The sequence below is a fragment of the Euwallacea fornicatus genome, chromosome 6, assembly GCF_040115645.1.
Source record: "Euwallacea fornicatus isolate EFF26 chromosome 6, ASM4011564v1, whole genome shotgun sequence".
In the NCBI taxonomy this organism is placed as follows: Eukaryota; Metazoa; Arthropoda; class Insecta; order Coleoptera; family Curculionidae; genus Euwallacea; species Euwallacea fornicatus.
The window spans coordinates 5,966,994-5,984,478 of NC_089546.1; the positions used below are offsets into that span (position 1 = coordinate 5,966,994).

General features: G+C 35.2%; 3 protein-coding genes across 4 annotated transcripts; 1 reads left to right on the forward strand and 2 right to left on the reverse strand.

The window, feature by feature from the left end:
* Positions 1 to 621: 621 nt before the first annotated feature.
* LOC136339834 (cold shock domain-containing protein CG9705) lies at positions 622 to 1,927 on the reverse strand. Its single transcript, XM_066283370.1, has 3 exons — positions 1,689 to 1,927; positions 1,465 to 1,587; positions 622 to 1,216 (listed from the first exon to the last, which is right to left on the reverse strand). Exons 1-3 carry the CDS (start codon positions 1,757 to 1,759, stop codon positions 1,066 to 1,068), a joined length of 345 nt encoding a protein of 114 aa, XP_066139467.1. The 5' UTR covers positions 1,760 to 1,927; the 3' UTR covers positions 622 to 1,065.
* A 370-nt stretch (positions 1,928 to 2,297) lies between these two features.
* Positions 2,298 to 3,841, forward strand: LOC136339832 (E3 ubiquitin-protein ligase RNF25). Of its 2 annotated transcripts, XM_066283366.1 has the most exons (6): positions 2,298 to 2,423; positions 2,492 to 2,560; positions 2,617 to 2,857; positions 2,912 to 3,127; positions 3,189 to 3,440; positions 3,494 to 3,841. In XM_066283366.1, the coding sequence occupies exons 1-6, from the start codon at positions 2,407 to 2,409 to the stop codon at positions 3,593 to 3,595; spliced, it is 897 nt and encodes a 298-aa protein (XP_066139463.1). In that variant the 5' UTR covers positions 2,298 to 2,406; the 3' UTR covers positions 3,596 to 3,841. The 2 variants fall into 2 exon arrangements, with proteins under 2 accessions (XP_066139463.1, XP_066139464.1); XM_066283367.1 differs by lacking the exon at positions 2,298 to 2,423 and having other exon boundaries at positions 2,512 to 2,560; positions 2,604 to 2,857.
* An 80-nt stretch (positions 3,842 to 3,921) lies between these two features.
* LOC136339829 (protein FAM135A) lies at positions 3,922 to 17,338 on the reverse strand. The gene is made up of 17 exons (XM_066283362.1): positions 17,070 to 17,338; positions 12,716 to 12,820; positions 10,917 to 11,102; positions 10,285 to 10,542; positions 10,185 to 10,214; positions 9,831 to 10,113; positions 9,341 to 9,600; positions 9,128 to 9,285; positions 6,944 to 7,814; positions 6,369 to 6,601; positions 5,894 to 6,007; positions 5,672 to 5,836; positions 5,447 to 5,620; positions 5,221 to 5,389; positions 4,955 to 5,166; positions 4,468 to 4,627; positions 3,922 to 4,242 (listed from the first exon to the last, which is right to left on the reverse strand). The coding sequence occupies exons 2-17, from the start codon at positions 12,790 to 12,792 to the stop codon at positions 3,969 to 3,971; spliced, it is 3,624 nt and encodes a 1,207-aa protein (XP_066139459.1). The 5' UTR covers positions 12,793 to 12,820; positions 17,070 to 17,338; the 3' UTR covers positions 3,922 to 3,968.
* Between the last annotated feature and the right edge of the window lie 147 nt (positions 17,339 to 17,485).

Here is a 17,485-nt window from a genome sequence, read left to right on the forward strand (position 1 = left end):
GGAAAGTGAAATTTAAATTCCTAAGTACCATGTTTCACGTCTATTATCCTATGATGGCCTTTGTAACCTTAATTTTTGTCTTGGGGACTATAATGGGACTATTGAAATGGGGTCCCAAGTTATGCAAAGTAAGACATACTACTTTGCCTTCTGACAACAGAGAATACTTAAGGCACAGGGCTTATGAACAAGAAATATGAAAACATTATTAGCCTGCTTTATCACTCTATAAATTTTGTTTCTCAATATAAGATATTGAAATATAATCCGTCCACTTTATATCTATTTACTGTATTTTATACATATTTTTATTAAAATGCTTTGGATCTGTATTGTGGTATTATTAGAACTGACTATTAACTGTATGACAAGAATTAGTTTGAACTATTAACAAAAAGCAGAATAATAAAATCTAAGACTATTTACCAAACTAAATACTATATTAAATGTAGTGTTACCACTGCAATGATAATGATTGTAATAAAACAAAACTTAATTCATACACAGGCATGGAGACCAGAACTAAGAGTCCAGTATATAGAAGTAACAGTAGAGGACGCAGGGAGTAGAATTTGTAATTTAAGAAAACTTGGCAATAGAAGGTGAGCGATAAACGTAGACTGTTGATTAAGCAGTTTACTATTATCATAAAATGTCTTACACTGAAACTGATGTTTCAACATTTAGTTCAAATTCTTTTTTGTTAAAAACTACCTTTTGTTCACTCAAAGATTGGATTCTTGAAATTTCCATTCGATTTTACTACATTACATACTTATTTCGGTTTTTGTTAATTCTACTGATCTTATCTCATTAACATAACAACACCTTTCTATCCTACACATACATATTCAAGAACATATATGAACGAAATCGACCTTGCAGTCAAAAACCTAAATTTAAATGCTCAAAAAATACTTTTATTTGAGAGCAAGGTTTTCTAAAACTAAATCTTTGAGACAAATATTTTATCATTATTACTAACATTTCGGCTTGATTAAATAGTGTAAGAATTGCCTCTTAACAATCATAAAATAATATAGAAAGAAATCAAATCTGGCCTAATTAATCCAGCTGCTCCCATTTTTTATGTATGACAGGTTTTAACTCCACAATGTGAACATGCACTGCTTGAAATTTTTCAAACTTCGGTGGAATTGGGCATAGCTGATACTTTACCCTGTCACCTGTCAGTGGTATATACTCATCTTCTATACTGCAAAAAAAAAGAGAATTATTAACTTTGTAGGGACTAGGATCTTTGAATAACAGGACTTTTACCACATATTCTGCACCCAAAAATGTTCAAATTTGCTACTTATATCTAGTTTTAACAACAAAGTGTGTATAGGATGGAGTTCATATTGCACATAAGTACTATTTTTAGGCAAAAATCTACTGTCAAATGTGGAGACCCTGTAGTGTGACACAGTGAATATTACAAAAGACAGAAATGGTTCTTACTCGGAAATATGCACGAAAATATCAGCACTGCCATCTTCGGGAGATATAAATCCGTGTCCTTTTGCACGACAAAAGTGCTTGATGTTCCCATATAAAACATTATTTTTCAGTATCCTCTCACAACTACAAAATATTAAAAAAATTGGATGAACGTTATAAACGTTTAAACAGCAATTGATTTGGGTTCCAAGGTTAGAATAAGACAAACAACTAGTTAAACTTACGTAGAATTGGATCTCGTCCTCTTAGTAATTAGAGGGCTGGGAATTAAATGACTTAGATCTCCTTCAGACATTGCACTTGGTGTTCCAATAAAATATGTAGTAAAATGTGTAGTAAACTTAATTACAATATTGCAGAAACAAGATAAATTGGAATACTGGAAATGGAGGAACACCGGCTGCACCACAAAAAAGCACTTTCCTTGTGTTGCACCGCACAGCCTAACCGGTGTCCTACAGTGTTGTCAGTATACTTGATTGAAAATTCTCGAGGTAAATTACAAAATATCACAATATTTTATTACGGTATGAAATATTTAGAGTCAAATAAAATACTTCATCGGTGATAGTACTGTTGAGTCGAGGCTAATAAGTATCAAGAGCTGACAATATGATTTTTTTATGAGATTTATATATTGTTTTTTTACAATGCACAATAAATTATTATCAAATATTTAAATTTTAAATTATTACAAACAAGACATGTTTGTCGCACCACCAACGACGTCGTCATTTGTATACTATATATTTTCCTGACTTGTTTTAAAGTATTCTTCAATTTTCTTTAACTTTGACATACATCAATATAAAACATAAAACAGTTGTTTTCGACATTTGCATTACTGCCTATGATTGTTTTGTTATTTATTGGTCAATTTGTTCTTTTTTTGCAAAATCCAGTGATTTATTGATCGCCTACTTGCCTACCGCTGCGAGAAAAATGTCTCAACAAGAAAGGTATATTCTAAATTCTCACAGAATTTTCTCAAATAATAATCAATATTTTGTTCATTCATAATTTGCAGAGTACAGGAGGAGTTAGAGGCACTGGAAGCTATTTTGATGGAGGATATCACAATATCACATAATGAATAGTAAGTCCCAGTCGATTCTTTAAAATATGAATTTCATTCAAAGATAATCGCTCTAGTGGTTGTGCTGAACTAGTCAAATGTGTAATATTTCCTTCTACTGCCAATGAAGTAGAGAAACAATATGTGCGTGTTACATTAGAGGCTGAGTTACCTGATGGTTATCCAGATTGTAAGCCTGTTATAAGGCTGAAAAGTCCAAGGGGATTGGATGACTCTACTATTAACCATTTGTATAGAGAGATAGAGAAAAAGTGTGCGGAATATTTGGGACAAGCGGTCATATATGAATTAATTGAGGCAAAGCCTTAATTTTCTTGATGATATACATTTTTTAACAATTTAAAATTGTAGTTAATCAGAGAAAGCTTAACTGAGAGCAATTTGCCAACATGCCAGTGCACTGTATGTTTGTATGGATTTGCTGAAGGGGACAGTTTTACAAAAACCCAATGCTTTCATTATTTCCACAATTATTGTCTTGCCAAACATATTATAATAACTGAGAAGCATTTTAAAGAAGAACAAGACAAGTTACCGGCATGGAAAAAAGCTACTAATGGTTTCCAGGTAACCTTTAAATCACTATTTAAGTTTAAACTTAGAAATTAGCACATAGGATACAATTTAGGCCAGCTGTCCTGTGTGCCGAGAGCCAATTTGCTGTGATGTGAAGGAGCTGAAAACTGCTCTGCCACCCAAAGAATTAGAAAATGCTCAAAACTTTGAACTTACTTGTGACTTAAAGATGCTGCAACAGAAGATGCAACAGTTGTTCAATTATCAAAAAAGCAGGGGTGGGATTATTGATATTGCAGCTGAAGAGAATAAGCTTTTATTAATCACCAATTCAAATGAGGTGCCATCAGGGGACACTTCTGAAGTAAAACTTTTTTTTATAAGTTTTTATAGATTTTTATATGTAAATGGTTTCAGGATCCTGGTCCTAGTCTCTCAAACAATCCTGATCAGCCTTTGTCGAATGGACTGCAGGGCCGTAACCAAAGACATTATTCCAAGTACTCAACAAACAGATGACTATGGCATTCCATAGCAAACGATGGTCCTAAGAATACTCATCTCGATGTTATTTGTTTTTGATATTCCATATAGCCACCTGTGCTAATCGTGTTACCTTTCAGGTGTTATAGATGTTTTCGTTTTGAGGTTTTATTTCTGTTTTGTAATCTGGCAACAACGTATCTGACTTACGGTGTAATTGTAAGATGTATCGATTGCAGTTTTAAATGTAATAATAAAGTATATAGAATTTTATCTCACCAACGTTTTGTAGTTCAGTTTAGGGTGCCTCAATAAAACCTTGCCCTTATTGGTTTTGATTACAGGTACAATAGGTACAAAAGTTTATTTTATAGTAATTTTATTTAAAATATAGAAAAGAGTGAAGTAATCAACGAAAGTACTTAATACCAACGACCACCATAAACTTTTCGATGAAAATCTCCGAATCAAGAACCGCTATATGAGCAGCTCTACCGATGAGAGCGTTTGCGGTATTAGGCAAAGCGTGATGAACGTCGTACCGCAAGAGTTTTAACTCCTTTTGCGCCAGTATCGGTTGCATAATATTGTGGACCATTTTTCTGTATACTGTACCCTGTTCGGAAGCGTCTTTTATGGATTCTTTGCATAGCTCTATTCTAGCAGAATGCAAAGGGACGTATCTAAAATTAATTTAATGTATGTGATAACATCAAGACCGTTCAAATTGTAGCGACACTCACGCGCCACTCAAACAAAAATCAATATAAGATTTTAAAAAGTAATCAGTGTTTTCATACTACAGTGAGTGCTACGTTTAATGTATACAAACGGGCGTGCCGCTCATTGGAGTGTGAGTGTCGATTAACCCTGGTGTGAGACAGGCTCATAGATAGGTAATTAGCCACCTGTCTTGTCCAGATCCGCACAACAAAATATTTTTGAAGTGATGTAAATTGCTTTTTTGGCTCAAGTTGTACAAGAAAGTCATTTTCGGATCTGCGGCGTCTTTGAGGCAGAGCTGGAGCAACGATCCGGATTTTTTCCATTTTTGCATAAACCACATTCCTACGAAAACAATTGTTGTAATTGAAACATGTCCTATCTACAGTGTCTATTAAACACTCTCTCAGATTCCTACGAGTTTATTTGAGATTTATATGTGATTTTGATAAATTTGCTAACAGAATTGATTACCTACATATATCATTATTAAAATTCTAAGCTTGTATAATTCGACAAATAAACTTATCTATTGGTCCATTTTTTGGGAAAAAAACTGAGGAGTATGGAAGATCTTTAAATTATGCATATATATTTTTAAATCACAAATAAATTCGTAATCTCAAAGAATGTGAAATGGACTCACTCCTCGTCATTGAGATTAGAAATTACCCATATTAACTAATCCACTACTGTTATATAAAGTTCCTAAATGTGGTCCAGAGAGTGATAGAAAAGTATGCAGTCTTGGTAAGATAAATTTTAGTTGTGGCCTTGTTAAGGCAGACCGAATGATTATATTGCCTAAGGAATGGCCGACGAAACTTATTCGAGTCGGTCTGATGCTGCTAGTATCTAAGTAATGTAGGATTTCGCTAACTAATCTGGAACATTGATCGTTATATAATGTTTATTACTAAATGGTTAAGCACTATTACCGATCAGTCATGGTATCAAAGTCGCTAAACGTATCACCTTGATTTCTCTCAGACATCAAGAAATCAAGATAAGCTCCGGGAAGACCCATCTCCAAGTAGGTTTTCACAAGTCTCAGGTCGGCGGAATTGCCGTCCAACCCGTGAACGCATATCACCAAATGCATACCCTCTGAAAAATGCAATGAATCTTATTAATTAAGATTGGTTTTGTTTGTGGAGCGAGCACCTGGGGAAAATATCCGAAACTCATCAGCTATGTGGAAGTATGGTACTTGGGAAGCAAACGAGTTTAAATCTGAATAGAAAATTCCTTGGAAAGCTAATTGACTTTTAAACTCCTTCTTTGCCTTCAGGAACGGTTTCTCCGATTGCAAATTGCTCTTGCTAAAGTGGCATTCATCTGAAAGATATTTATGTTTGCGTTCGATTCATAGGTAAAAAAGTAACAAACCATTGATCTCGCCGTCGCCCTTATCCGATGAATTAAAAGTTTCAAGTTGATGCCTTTTACTATTTGAAACAGGCAAATCTATCATATGGTACAATAAGTTATCCACGGCATTAATTTCATCCTCACATTCCAGGGCTTTGTCCTCATTTATATCGTCTCCTTCTACTAAAATCAATAAATTACATTTTAAGTGGACATTAATCAGTAATTAAAAGTGTTCACCATTCGTGGTGACGGAACTGGAAGGTGAAACGAGATCTCTAAATTGCTTTGGTGGGGGCAAGGCAATGTTGTCCATAGAAACTTGAGGAGATGGGGTTTGAGTCTGATCACAGTCTTAAACAATTATACAGGTTGTAAATAAAGCATATAACATGCTCGGGAAACGAAAACATTCAAAGAAATAGTGGTGTATTAAGATTTTTGGCCATTATATATTAATAACAACAAAATGGCTGATCCTTTAATTGCTGTTAAAGGTAATTCGGTTCCGCTATTTTGTTGTAATTTTTATTCACATTGGTGGTAAATTTGTCAGTTTTATGGCATTTGACACTTTACGCGTCCATTTTGTCGTACTTTCACGAATTTTTTGTATGTCCCAGTTTCTCACAAATCGACGGGTTGTTACATTTTCTCTGAACGTTTTGTTTTTTTTAAATTTAATAACTTCAAACATTATTTTGGCAATTCATACCTGTTTTGTCATGTTTGATTAAACCGTTTTCAACACCCTTAACACTCGTCAAACAACCTGTATCGTTTTTGAAGACGTTACTGCTACGTTTATTAGATTTTTTACTAATATCACTAATTTTCTTGCTTTCTTCAGATAAGCGTATAATCTCCTTTTCGATTCGATCTAGCTTTAAATCTATAGCACTTATAACAGGATTCGTTACGTCAGTACTAGATCCTAAAGAGCTACTCCTAGAACAAGAAAAATTAGTAATCGAGATGATTTATCAACCAAGTTATTATTTAAAAACTCCTAGTCTTTATCGATGTGATATAATTCGAACCTTTGACCCTTAAGATCTAGAAATTCATTTTTGTAGACTTGATTGTCTAAAACGGTTAGAAATTAAAGTTTTGTTACCAGACGAAATATCGTCAATTTAGAGCCAAATTATTAATGTTCTGTTTATTTTAAAAGCAAACTGATATCCAATAGCAAAGTTAAAATATAACTTCAGTAATATCAATGTCTTTTGGATTTGATGAGGTTGTTGGTCCCTAAACATGAGCGTTCTCAATCAACTTAAGCTTTACCTGGAAGATATCCACCCACTTTGTTCGCTAGTAGTCGAAGATCCGCTCTCATAATATTCTACATCGCCACTTAGTTTCTTCAGCTTGGAATTCAACGAAGGCATGGACTCGGCGGCTGAATTCAGTCTCAAAGGGAGCAGCTCTTCAGATATACACGACGTACTCCGTACTTTTCTTATGATACTATCGCTTAGAGCGGCTCTATTCGCACACCCTGTTTTCCTAAAATTACTGCTTTCGCTTACTAAACTCTCGGTCGAACTACTGGTTGAACCTATCTCAAATAAGTTCAACTTTTGTGTCGGTTTTGATTCTCCATTAGCTATAACAGCCAAATTTTCGCTTTTTTTCCTAATTTTTTGATTTATCAAAGAGCTAAATTTCCTATCTTCGTTACAAGACCGCCGTTTCGGGGAGAAAGTTTGCATCGACGTAGATCTTGGCAGGAACAAGCTGTTGCTATTGGTCGATTGATTGACGCATTTAATTTTATTGCCAAATTTACTGCAATTTTTTTGGTACTTTCTAACGTTAGAATTTTCAACCTGCTTTGCACCTTCTTTAGGCCGCCCATTTTCTCGGGCCTCGATTTTGTAATCACTAACCATCACGCTCTTATACCCTGTCTCGATCGATTTATTCCGCACGGCCTCAAATTTCGAAGTGGAAAATACGTCGTTGCTTAAAATATTTGTCATAGAAATATGAAAACTATTAGATGAAGGTGTCTGCAAGTGATCCAGTGATTTGCTATGTCGAGCCGGGATAGTATTACTAAAACTTGTAGGTTTGTTTTGAGGTTCCCAAATCTCGAAGCCGCAGGAACATTTGGTGTTGTCCGTTGTTCTCGATCGCCTGAATGTTGTCGATTCTAAAAAAAAGAATTTTATTGTAGTATAAAAACATACGTAGGAAATAGCCTATTTCGCACATCTGGATCATCACTGTAAATCAGGACATGTCTCCGCCTGTAGTGACCGAGAGCTTAAATGATATAGTCGATATTAAGAGAAACTAATTTGAGTGAGAAGCAAAATATTAATTTTGAAAAGTGACGTAATAAATTTGAATTATGGTAGTTTTAAAGGTGCATAAACGAATACCGCGAGATCATTTAAATTTCATATGTGAAGTTTGTTAAAGAAAAGAAAGTATGTCAATCATTGTTTGTGTATATTTGGTTATCTAACTAATCTATATCATTTGCTAATTTTTCATGCCGAAAAGCTTCTTCCGGAGATATTTAGCCAATTATTATTTATAGTTTTGATTATTTACCATTCGACCTATGCATTCGTTCTATAATCAGTACGCACAATCGAAAACTTTAAGGAACGGATTAGAGCAGAATATACATGTTATTTCAGAAGTTCTCAGCTATGTTTTCAAAAGTATAAAACATCGGGTGACTTTTTGCACTTAAGTGAATTAACAATATTTTCAGCAATTATTATGGATTTTTCAATGAATTAGAATTTTTCCATTAAAATGTGTTATTAAAAAATAGCCTTAATGTTTAATTAAAATCATAAAATTTAGAATAAATAAAGCAACATACCCTCATTGCGCTCTTTTTTCAAAAATTCATTCAACATCATTTTACAGTATATAATCAAGTTACGAACTATTTCGCATCTTCTATTTCTCTTGTGTAAAATTCTGCAGCTGGCTAGATATGAAATTTAAATGATCTCACTGTATTTACCAAATTTAATACATGGGTGAAAGGGCAATTCTATGAGGATTTTAAAAATGTAAACATTCAATATGGCACTTGTGTGAAAATCAAATGTTTAACAATTTATCTTCTTAGCTAAGGATTTAACAAAAAACGAACAACACTCCTAAGAAGTTCTGAAAAAAGTGTATTAATATTGTAAAATTTTCTTTCTCCTAACTGTAACTATATAAGCGTAATTTGCAAAAAAATTAAAATTGCTAAATTCGTTTTTTCCAAATATCTTCGTAACCTTCTGGAATTTAACCGATTTAAAAACAGATTATTAATTTGTTTTAAATTGCTTAACATTTTTCTATTATAGTTTAGTGTGATTTTGTATCTATCGTCCTTTCCGAAATTCCCACACTATTCATCTCTATCTGGGACAGACTATGGATTATACCATAATGGTCGTAGGAAAAAATTTATATACATTATCTTTATTTCATGCGGCTTACGCTTACCTTTCGGCTTCAGTATGTCGTACTGTTCACAATTCCTCTTCTCGTAATTGAAAGGATTCTGGTATTGGTCCTCGAAGATTATGGGCATCGTCGCACAATCCCCGTCTAGGAAGCTGCAATGCACCGGCAACTGGGGCAAAAGCTGCATATACTTCGATCTACCATTTAAATTTATTCATATTTTACACATACACGAGGTTGTCTCAATCTTGCCTCTTTGTTAGTTCGGACACGACCAAATATTTTTGGTACTTGGTTTCAAAGCAGCTCATGGCAGACTTTCTAGTGTTTTGCACCAGGAAGAACAACTCTGCAAAGCGGCGTACTCGTAGGACGTGGTGCTTTTTGCTTAGCAATTGCTGAATTGCGATTTTGCAGCTGAACGTCAGGAGAAAATAATTCCATAGTTTTGTATTTTCTGCGCAAATGTCGTCCATGCACGATGACGATTTGTATTGATTTTTCTTCAAGAGCTACAAGATACGTTCGATATGCCCTGGGAGGATTGACCGTTTTTTTACTTTTACGAATAAAGCCTCACACAGCAGGAGGAGGTTTTTGTTGTTGCGGTGTAATTGCAGACTGTTTTCAGTTAGATTTATCTGAGAATAGTGTGTGGTGCCACCGCAATAGCATTAACCACTACTGGTGTGTGAGACGTTACATCTGAAAAATTTGTCAGAAAATAAAGTACGTGACCCACCTTAGTGTTATCGTAATCGTTATACTTAACAATAAGCGTATCGTAGTTGTCGGAAACGATTTCTTCTCGTTGCAGCAAAAGCAATTTGTATTCCTTTATGGTTGTTTTTAGATTATTGCTCGATTCCAGTAAAATATTGTAGGCTTCTAAATATACGCGGGGAGATTCGTTAATCCTATTATAATATTTCTGACTGCTCACTTGTGGGACGGGATCGGTTAGTGTAGTCGTAGAACAATAGCTCGTGCGTTTCTTGCTCCAAGATTTTGATGTTTTTGGAGCGCTGTAAATGACACACAACAATTAATCTTAAAGATTAATTAAATTTTCTGTTGATGCTTCTGACTCACTTACCAGCTTTGCACATAACGTAAAATTCCTTTCCTACAAAAAACATTAAAAAAACAAAACATTGAACATGTTACAATCAATCGAATGTGAGTGCATGACTCACTTTAAAGGAGGTCGAACTAAGGCAGTAAGGGCAGCGTGAATAGTAACGGACACAGCTGATAAATGGAAGTAGTCGAACATCACCGGAAGGTGATAATGAAGGCCTTCCACGGGGGAGAAGTTCAGCTGCAATGTCCTGGAAGAGACCAGCTGCATAGCACTTACGGTCGTATCGCTAAACCATAGGTCCAGCATCAAAGAGAAATCTGCTCGGTCCAATGAATCGCGAAGATTGTTACCGTCCACCAACATGTGACATCTGTAATTAAGAATAAAGTATTGCTAATAGAGCTTTTGCAGAAAACGCATCAATATCGAAGAGGATGGTGAAAAAGAACCTTTTACCACAATGCAGTCCTCCAAGTTATTTACATATCTTTCGATATTATATCAATATCAACGAGAGTCAAATAGTCTTCCGTTCCAAATATCCCAATTAATCCGGACTTATTGCGGATGTCACACGGCCCTCGCCTCTCAATAATCCTCCGGAATTTCCGGCAGTATTTCCGAAATCTCGGATCAACTCTGCTCGTTCGTTTTCTGTTTCATTTATTAAGATCGCACGGATTTAAAACACCAACAAAGCAGTTTTTGGGGAAAACTCAAAGTGAAATAAGAAATAATTTTAACCTGAATAACACCACGTCCTTTAAAGGTATTTCCTCATTACGATAGAGTATCTTAAAAGGTTTGCAGGCACCGTAGTTTCCCAAAACTACAGCTGATCCCAAGCCGGTGGTCACATCCGGTGTGGCTACTTCCACTTCTGCCACCATTTTGGATGCGACGCGCAAGGAGCAACGAATCTGGTAAATGCTGGAAAGGAAAAATTCAATCAAAGGCATATCACGAGGTAATGACCAGTGGCGAACATACTGCTGTGATCAAAAAATAAGGTGAATGTTTCATTTAACTTCGCGGGTACTATAAAATCATGAAATTCTTTTTTTCGTAAGTTGGTAGCACCGCTTACGACATTTAAGCAGATTCATGCCAATATATTCGATTGTTGCAGGACAACACTTGTTTTTGTAAACATGCAAAAGTGAATTTTTCGATTTTTACTACGCGTGATTTTGTTGAGCAAAGGATTCCCATTAATTAATAATTAAGTATATAACCATCAAAATCTATCGATGAGAGTCACATGAAGGAAATCAAAGGTTTGCTACTCTAAAATTATCGATTGACAATTAGAGAACTTGCTCATGCCACTGACAATTCATTTGAATCAACTCTAAATATTTTAAAAGATGTTTTGTGCCCTAAACGCGTAGAACTTCGATTGGTTTTAAACACAGTCAATTTTTTTGAAAAAAAGCGTCGTGTTCAAATCTGTCAAACAATGATATCTGACTACCAGTACGCAATGAAATGGATCATTAAAGAAGATGAGACTTTGAATTATGCATACGACTCGGAAACAACCGACCAATCGAGCGAATACCGTGCAAAAGGTAACGTGAACTAACCCGAACCAAGGCCGAAAAAACCGCGTCAAATTTCCTTAAAAATCAAGGCCATGTTGACGGTTTTTTTCGATTATCATGACGTTGTGCATTATGAATTTCTTCCACCAGACTAAACTGTCAATAAGGTATATTATTTGAGCTTTATGCTTCGTTTGCGTGAAGCTATTCGCCTCAAGAAGCCAGAATTATGGACAAACAATTCTTGATCTTTGCACTACGACAATGAATCGTAACGCATCGTATCGTTTTTTCGAATACATTTTGCTAAAAACTCGACGTATATTGTACCAAACCACCGTATATGCCTGATTGAACACCGTTAAACTTTTGGCTGTTCGATAAGCACAAGATACCACTCTTGGGTGACCATTTGGACTCGATTGAGGAGCTAAAAGCCCAATCGAAGCATTGAAGACGATCCCGGAAGAAGACTTTTCTGACTGTTTAAAAATTCGAAAATACGATAGCATGAGTACCATTGTTTTGGACGAGAAGTACTTTCAAGGCAATAAAAATTAGTTGAAAAAATAAATGAAGATTTTCAATTTTATAAATAAATTCACCTTATTTTTTTATCACAGCAGTATAACTGGGCCGATTGGTGTCGTACTCGGGGGTCCTCTTACTATTCCTAAAGTCGCCCTTCATTGTAAGATAGGGTCTTCTGTAACTTAAAACCAGTAGAAACAGTGCAAATGAAGAAAAATGGAAAATTACTAGATATTAATAAGATATATTACGGCTACAACTTTACGTGTATCGACTGCTGTAAAATAGTCAGTAGTTAAAAGACCCTCAAACATTGAGGTACAATCATAATGGATTGCATATTGAGTAGACTGATCACTGACAGGCATTTTGGGTACCATGGCTGAGATGCCAAGGCCAACATGAATTTGATTTCCTTCGAGGCCCAGTTATCCCCAGATCTGTTACTTGTAATGGTAAGGAACTTACCCTCTTTGGAACAGGTCCACATTGTAAAATTTGTAAAGCTCGACAGAAAACTCTATGGTTGACTGGAGCTGGCTCATAATATAGAAGAGTGATCCAACTACATCCCTGAAAAAGATTAATACTTATATTGTATAACCAGCCAGTAAACTTTCGATAAAAATTAGTTCAAGTTGTGCAACTTAACTATTTTGTGCGAGACTACATTGGTTTTCCAAAGCATTTTGCATAAAATTTGAAATGCAAATTTGTGAGTTCTAGGTTCTGGAAATAGGTTTTCCAAACCTAATAGAAACCACCCGAGCCGTCAAATTGGTCAACTTTGCTCTGAAACTCGATTCGACAAAGGGACCCGTTTCTTAGCAAACAGCTTATGTAATATTAAGAGGGTCGTGTCCTACTTCCAAGCCATGTAGATGCAGATATTGCGAGACAGAAGAATGAATTTCGACTCGAAACAAGGAATCTATTAAAGCAATAATGATTGCACCTAATCGAATTAACTTCCTTATTTTGTCACCGGAACTGCAATCAATACCCCATGTAAATCTAATATTAGCCCCAAAACAAACAGCTAGGTCGAAGTCGGTGCTATAATAATAGTCTTTTCATTACGTATTTTACTGAAACTCAGTGGCTTATAAATGACATACAGTGTAAGAGTTTGAACCTATTTTTGTAACATCGAATTGCCCTTTTCTGGAGGTCTCACATAAAAATAAAACTTCAAGTTTGCATGAACTTCTATTAAATTAAGGAAGACATCCACGTAAACGATGTCTTAAGGGAAATAAGAAAAATTGGGTTACATACAGGGTGTCATTTAAGTATATGATCAAACTTGAAGGGGTGATTCTGGAAGGCAGTGAAAAAATGACAATAACACGTAGAAATTCCAAATCGTCTTCAATATAAACAATTTTGTGGATACAAAATATTTTTATTTGCATAGAATCATCAGTTGTTGAATTCAGTTGTTAGACATCTATCACAACTAAAATATAAAATAAATGATTCGTTTATCTCAAATGGAATGAATTGAAATTTTAATATTTTTCGGGTATGGAGATCGCTAAAAAACTTAAGAAGAGGTGTGTTTCATATTTAATGAAAATTACCGAAACCGATTTATTGATAAAAATATGGTTTGTTAGATTAATGAAAAATTTCAACAAACTAGAAGTGCGAAAGCTGCTCCAAAATGTGAAAGACTTCGAATAGCAACTGGTGGCGATCAAGCATCAAACATTCTTTTACCTGACGGTGAAAACTCCATATAGACTACCATCAAACTTGTCAACGAATTTGATGTTTCTATAAAATCGGTAAGCGATCTTCTAAAACGAGAAAAATTTCATTCATACAAAATTTCTTTTACTCAAGAGGTGACGTCTGAACATTTTAATCACAGGATGGCATTTTGTGAAGTAATGCAAAGTAAAGACATTCAAAATGATGCGTTAATTTCTAGAATTTTATTTCCAGATAAAGCAACGTTTTGCTTAAATGGATTTATTCATCGACATAATTACTGGTCGCTACTGGTCTACAGACATTTGATACAGATTCTGTATACACAAAATCTGGAAAAACTCAATCTATGGATAGGTATAATGGGCCACCCGTTCACTGATCCATTTTTCATAGAAGGGAACTTAACGCATCATACTTGCACTTATTTCAAAATGAAATCGTTCCATCAATCGCCGGAAATTTTCTTAGAGAAAATGGACAGCAAGTAGTCTAAAATATTTGGTTCCAACAAAATGGTGGATCACTACATTACACTAAGACTGTAAGAAAGTATCTTGATGGGATTTTCCCTTGGTGACGAATCGATAGAATGGCCGCCATGATCTGCAGATCTTATGCTCTTAAACTTTTTTTTTGTGAAGTCACATAAAATGTGTCGTTTACAAAAATACATCACAAAATTTAGAAGATTTACGTCTTACAATTTAAACAGAATTAGAATTTATAACAGAAGCAACACTGAATAATAGTATAAGAGACTTCGAGGAACGACTGAGTCATTACCAAATTGTTACTGGAGCCCAAATTGAGCATTTATTGTAGGAATTTAAATTTTGTTTGACGTAATAGCAAGTTGCTTTATTCTGTATATAATAGTTTTATTTTTTATGAAAACTTTAGACTCTATTGTAGTTCTGAGTATATTGTTGTATCCCTTATTGAATTACCTTTCATTTGATGTATGACAACGGATTCCTTCCAATTTGAAAATGAAGAGTTAGTAAGGGTAACTGGATAGGCGTGGAAAACTTGACCGTCGAACAAAATGCATTAAATGTCTTTATTAAAATAAAATTATACATGCTTAAACATTAAAAAAATATATCAAGTTTATAAAACTTATAAAAGTGTTTTAATATTTTTTACAAGCGCTGTATTTTAAGAATGTTATATCAGATGCTTCTTACACGCACAGCGATACGTGGTTTGGTAGGCATGTATATTGGCACCTGTATACCTGCGATATCACGAAAGCAAAAACACGCTCTCAAAATCCCCCATTCAGAGGATAAAGTCATTTTTCATTTTTCTGTGATATAAATACCCTTAACGACTCTACGGCGAAAAAACTCCTTAAACTTGGTTTTTCTAAAGCCGAGCTAAATCAGCATTTCTCCCGGAAATACATGGGCAAACTTAATAAAATCCTTATACATCGTTTCCACTCAAAAAGTCATCAGTTAAGGCCACTTGAAATGTTTGAAAGAAAAGGGCGGCGAGTTGCTTGCAGTCAGCGCTTTAAATATTAAAAAGGTTGAATTTCTATAGTTCGCAAGAAAATTAGTAGCTCCTACGTATACAGGATGGTCCCCAAGGGTGTTTCGATATTTAAAGAGCTGATTTTCTCGATTGTTCTAAGGCGAAAATGTTAGCCAAACGTATGTCCCAAAATGAGACATTTTCGAGATACAGAGTGTTAAATACAAACAGTTACCATCGCGGACCACGATTAAAAAGCAATAACAAATCGTAAAAACAACGGAGTACGTACGTATTACTTCTTTTGTTTTATATGTTCAACTTTATCCCTGTAACAATTTTACTATAATTTTCAGCACAGATTTTCAACGAGGCATTTTTTTGTTTTTTCCCAAAAAGGACTTATCGTATGAAAACAAAAAAAAAACAAAATGTTTGGTGTATTTTTAATCGATTATTTAAAACTATGTTTCCAATTTGGAAAATATCAGTAACATACCCTTCATTCCGTTATAATAATTACATGGTAACTCCACGCACGTATATGATTACATTTTTCATACATTGCATTTTTCTTTAAATACAAAGGGGACGTATTCTATGAACTACTGTATTGCTATTTCAATAAAATATCTTGCGCCATTTTGAAAATACGAAGAAAAATATTTTATTTTTCTTAGTATTTAACACCCTGTATCTCGGAAACTACTCATTTTAGGACATACGTTTATATAATATTTTTGATTTAGTCCAATCGACACAATCAATTCTTTAAATATCGGGCCTCCCTATAGAGAAGTGCAACTTGAAACCTATACGTCTACTTACACGGTTTATAATACGAGAATTAGATAAAGTATTGGCTTTGCCGAGGGCTTGTTTATAGAGCTTCATCTTAGGATTAGGTTCCTTCAGGAGAGCATTAAAATAAATATCGAAGAAGGATACTATATACGCGCGGTTGCTTTTCCTTTTTATTGGATTTTGAATAAGGGATGGAAAACAACAACAAGAATGGTTCGATTTTATCGCTCGAAAACAGAAGCAAAAAGTGGTCCAACGGGTTTATTTTCTAGAAAAACACCCCTGACAATTTAGTATTGTAATAACGACCAAGTGGTGGATTTTTCAACAGATACTTTTGTATTGTGAAGAAAATACTACGCATACTATTTAAAGATCTCGATCGTTTAGTTTAGTATGCATTGCACTAAGCACTACAACAATGGTTAACGGAATAGTTTTTTTAGAAACTTTCGAAGGCATTGTTACAATCACAATATTTGAATAAAAAAATCGTAGAAATAAGCAAAATTTATAAAAACGTAACTGCTATGTATCTCAGCACGAGATATTAAATTTTTTGTTGCGGGGATTTCTCGGCAATATGTTCACAGAAATAACCGTTATCACAAAAATAGGCTTACGTTTCCTTTTCAAGCTATTACCCCCTCGGTTTCCGCCTCCTACGCATTGTCCTGGGCGACCTGCCCCAATTCAGCAAGCCAAAATGATGATGATTTGAAGCGTTATCGACGAATTCAACGGCAATGCACCAATTAAAATCAATCAGCCTCCCTAATCATCCGCCGATGCACCCAATTAGCCACCAAAAATAACTTACCAAAAAGTGCTAAAACTCGGCGGGCCAATCAAATCTATTCTTAGGCTCGAATTTTTCTCGTGGCCTCGATCCCAAAACAAATTCCCATCGACGCCCGCCCCTTATCGTCGTCCGATCGGCCGATCGTCATTTTTTCACCGTCGTCTCTCAGTTCAAGACTCGACTGATTCCCCCCTCGATGACGTTTGTTTTTCGGGGAAACGAAACGGGATTACGGGGAAAATTGGGCCAGGATGTCGCGTTTTCCTGCGATTGCCGTCGCCGATGTTACTGACTACTAGTAGAGTAGTCGGACCCTGGCCTATTTCTTGCCGATTCTGGCGCTAGGGCGAGGGCGCAAGTCGGGACGCACGCCAGAGGCGTCTAGATGTGGAGCTATGGAGTCGAGGAACGAAACTGCGAGCATGGAAGACGAA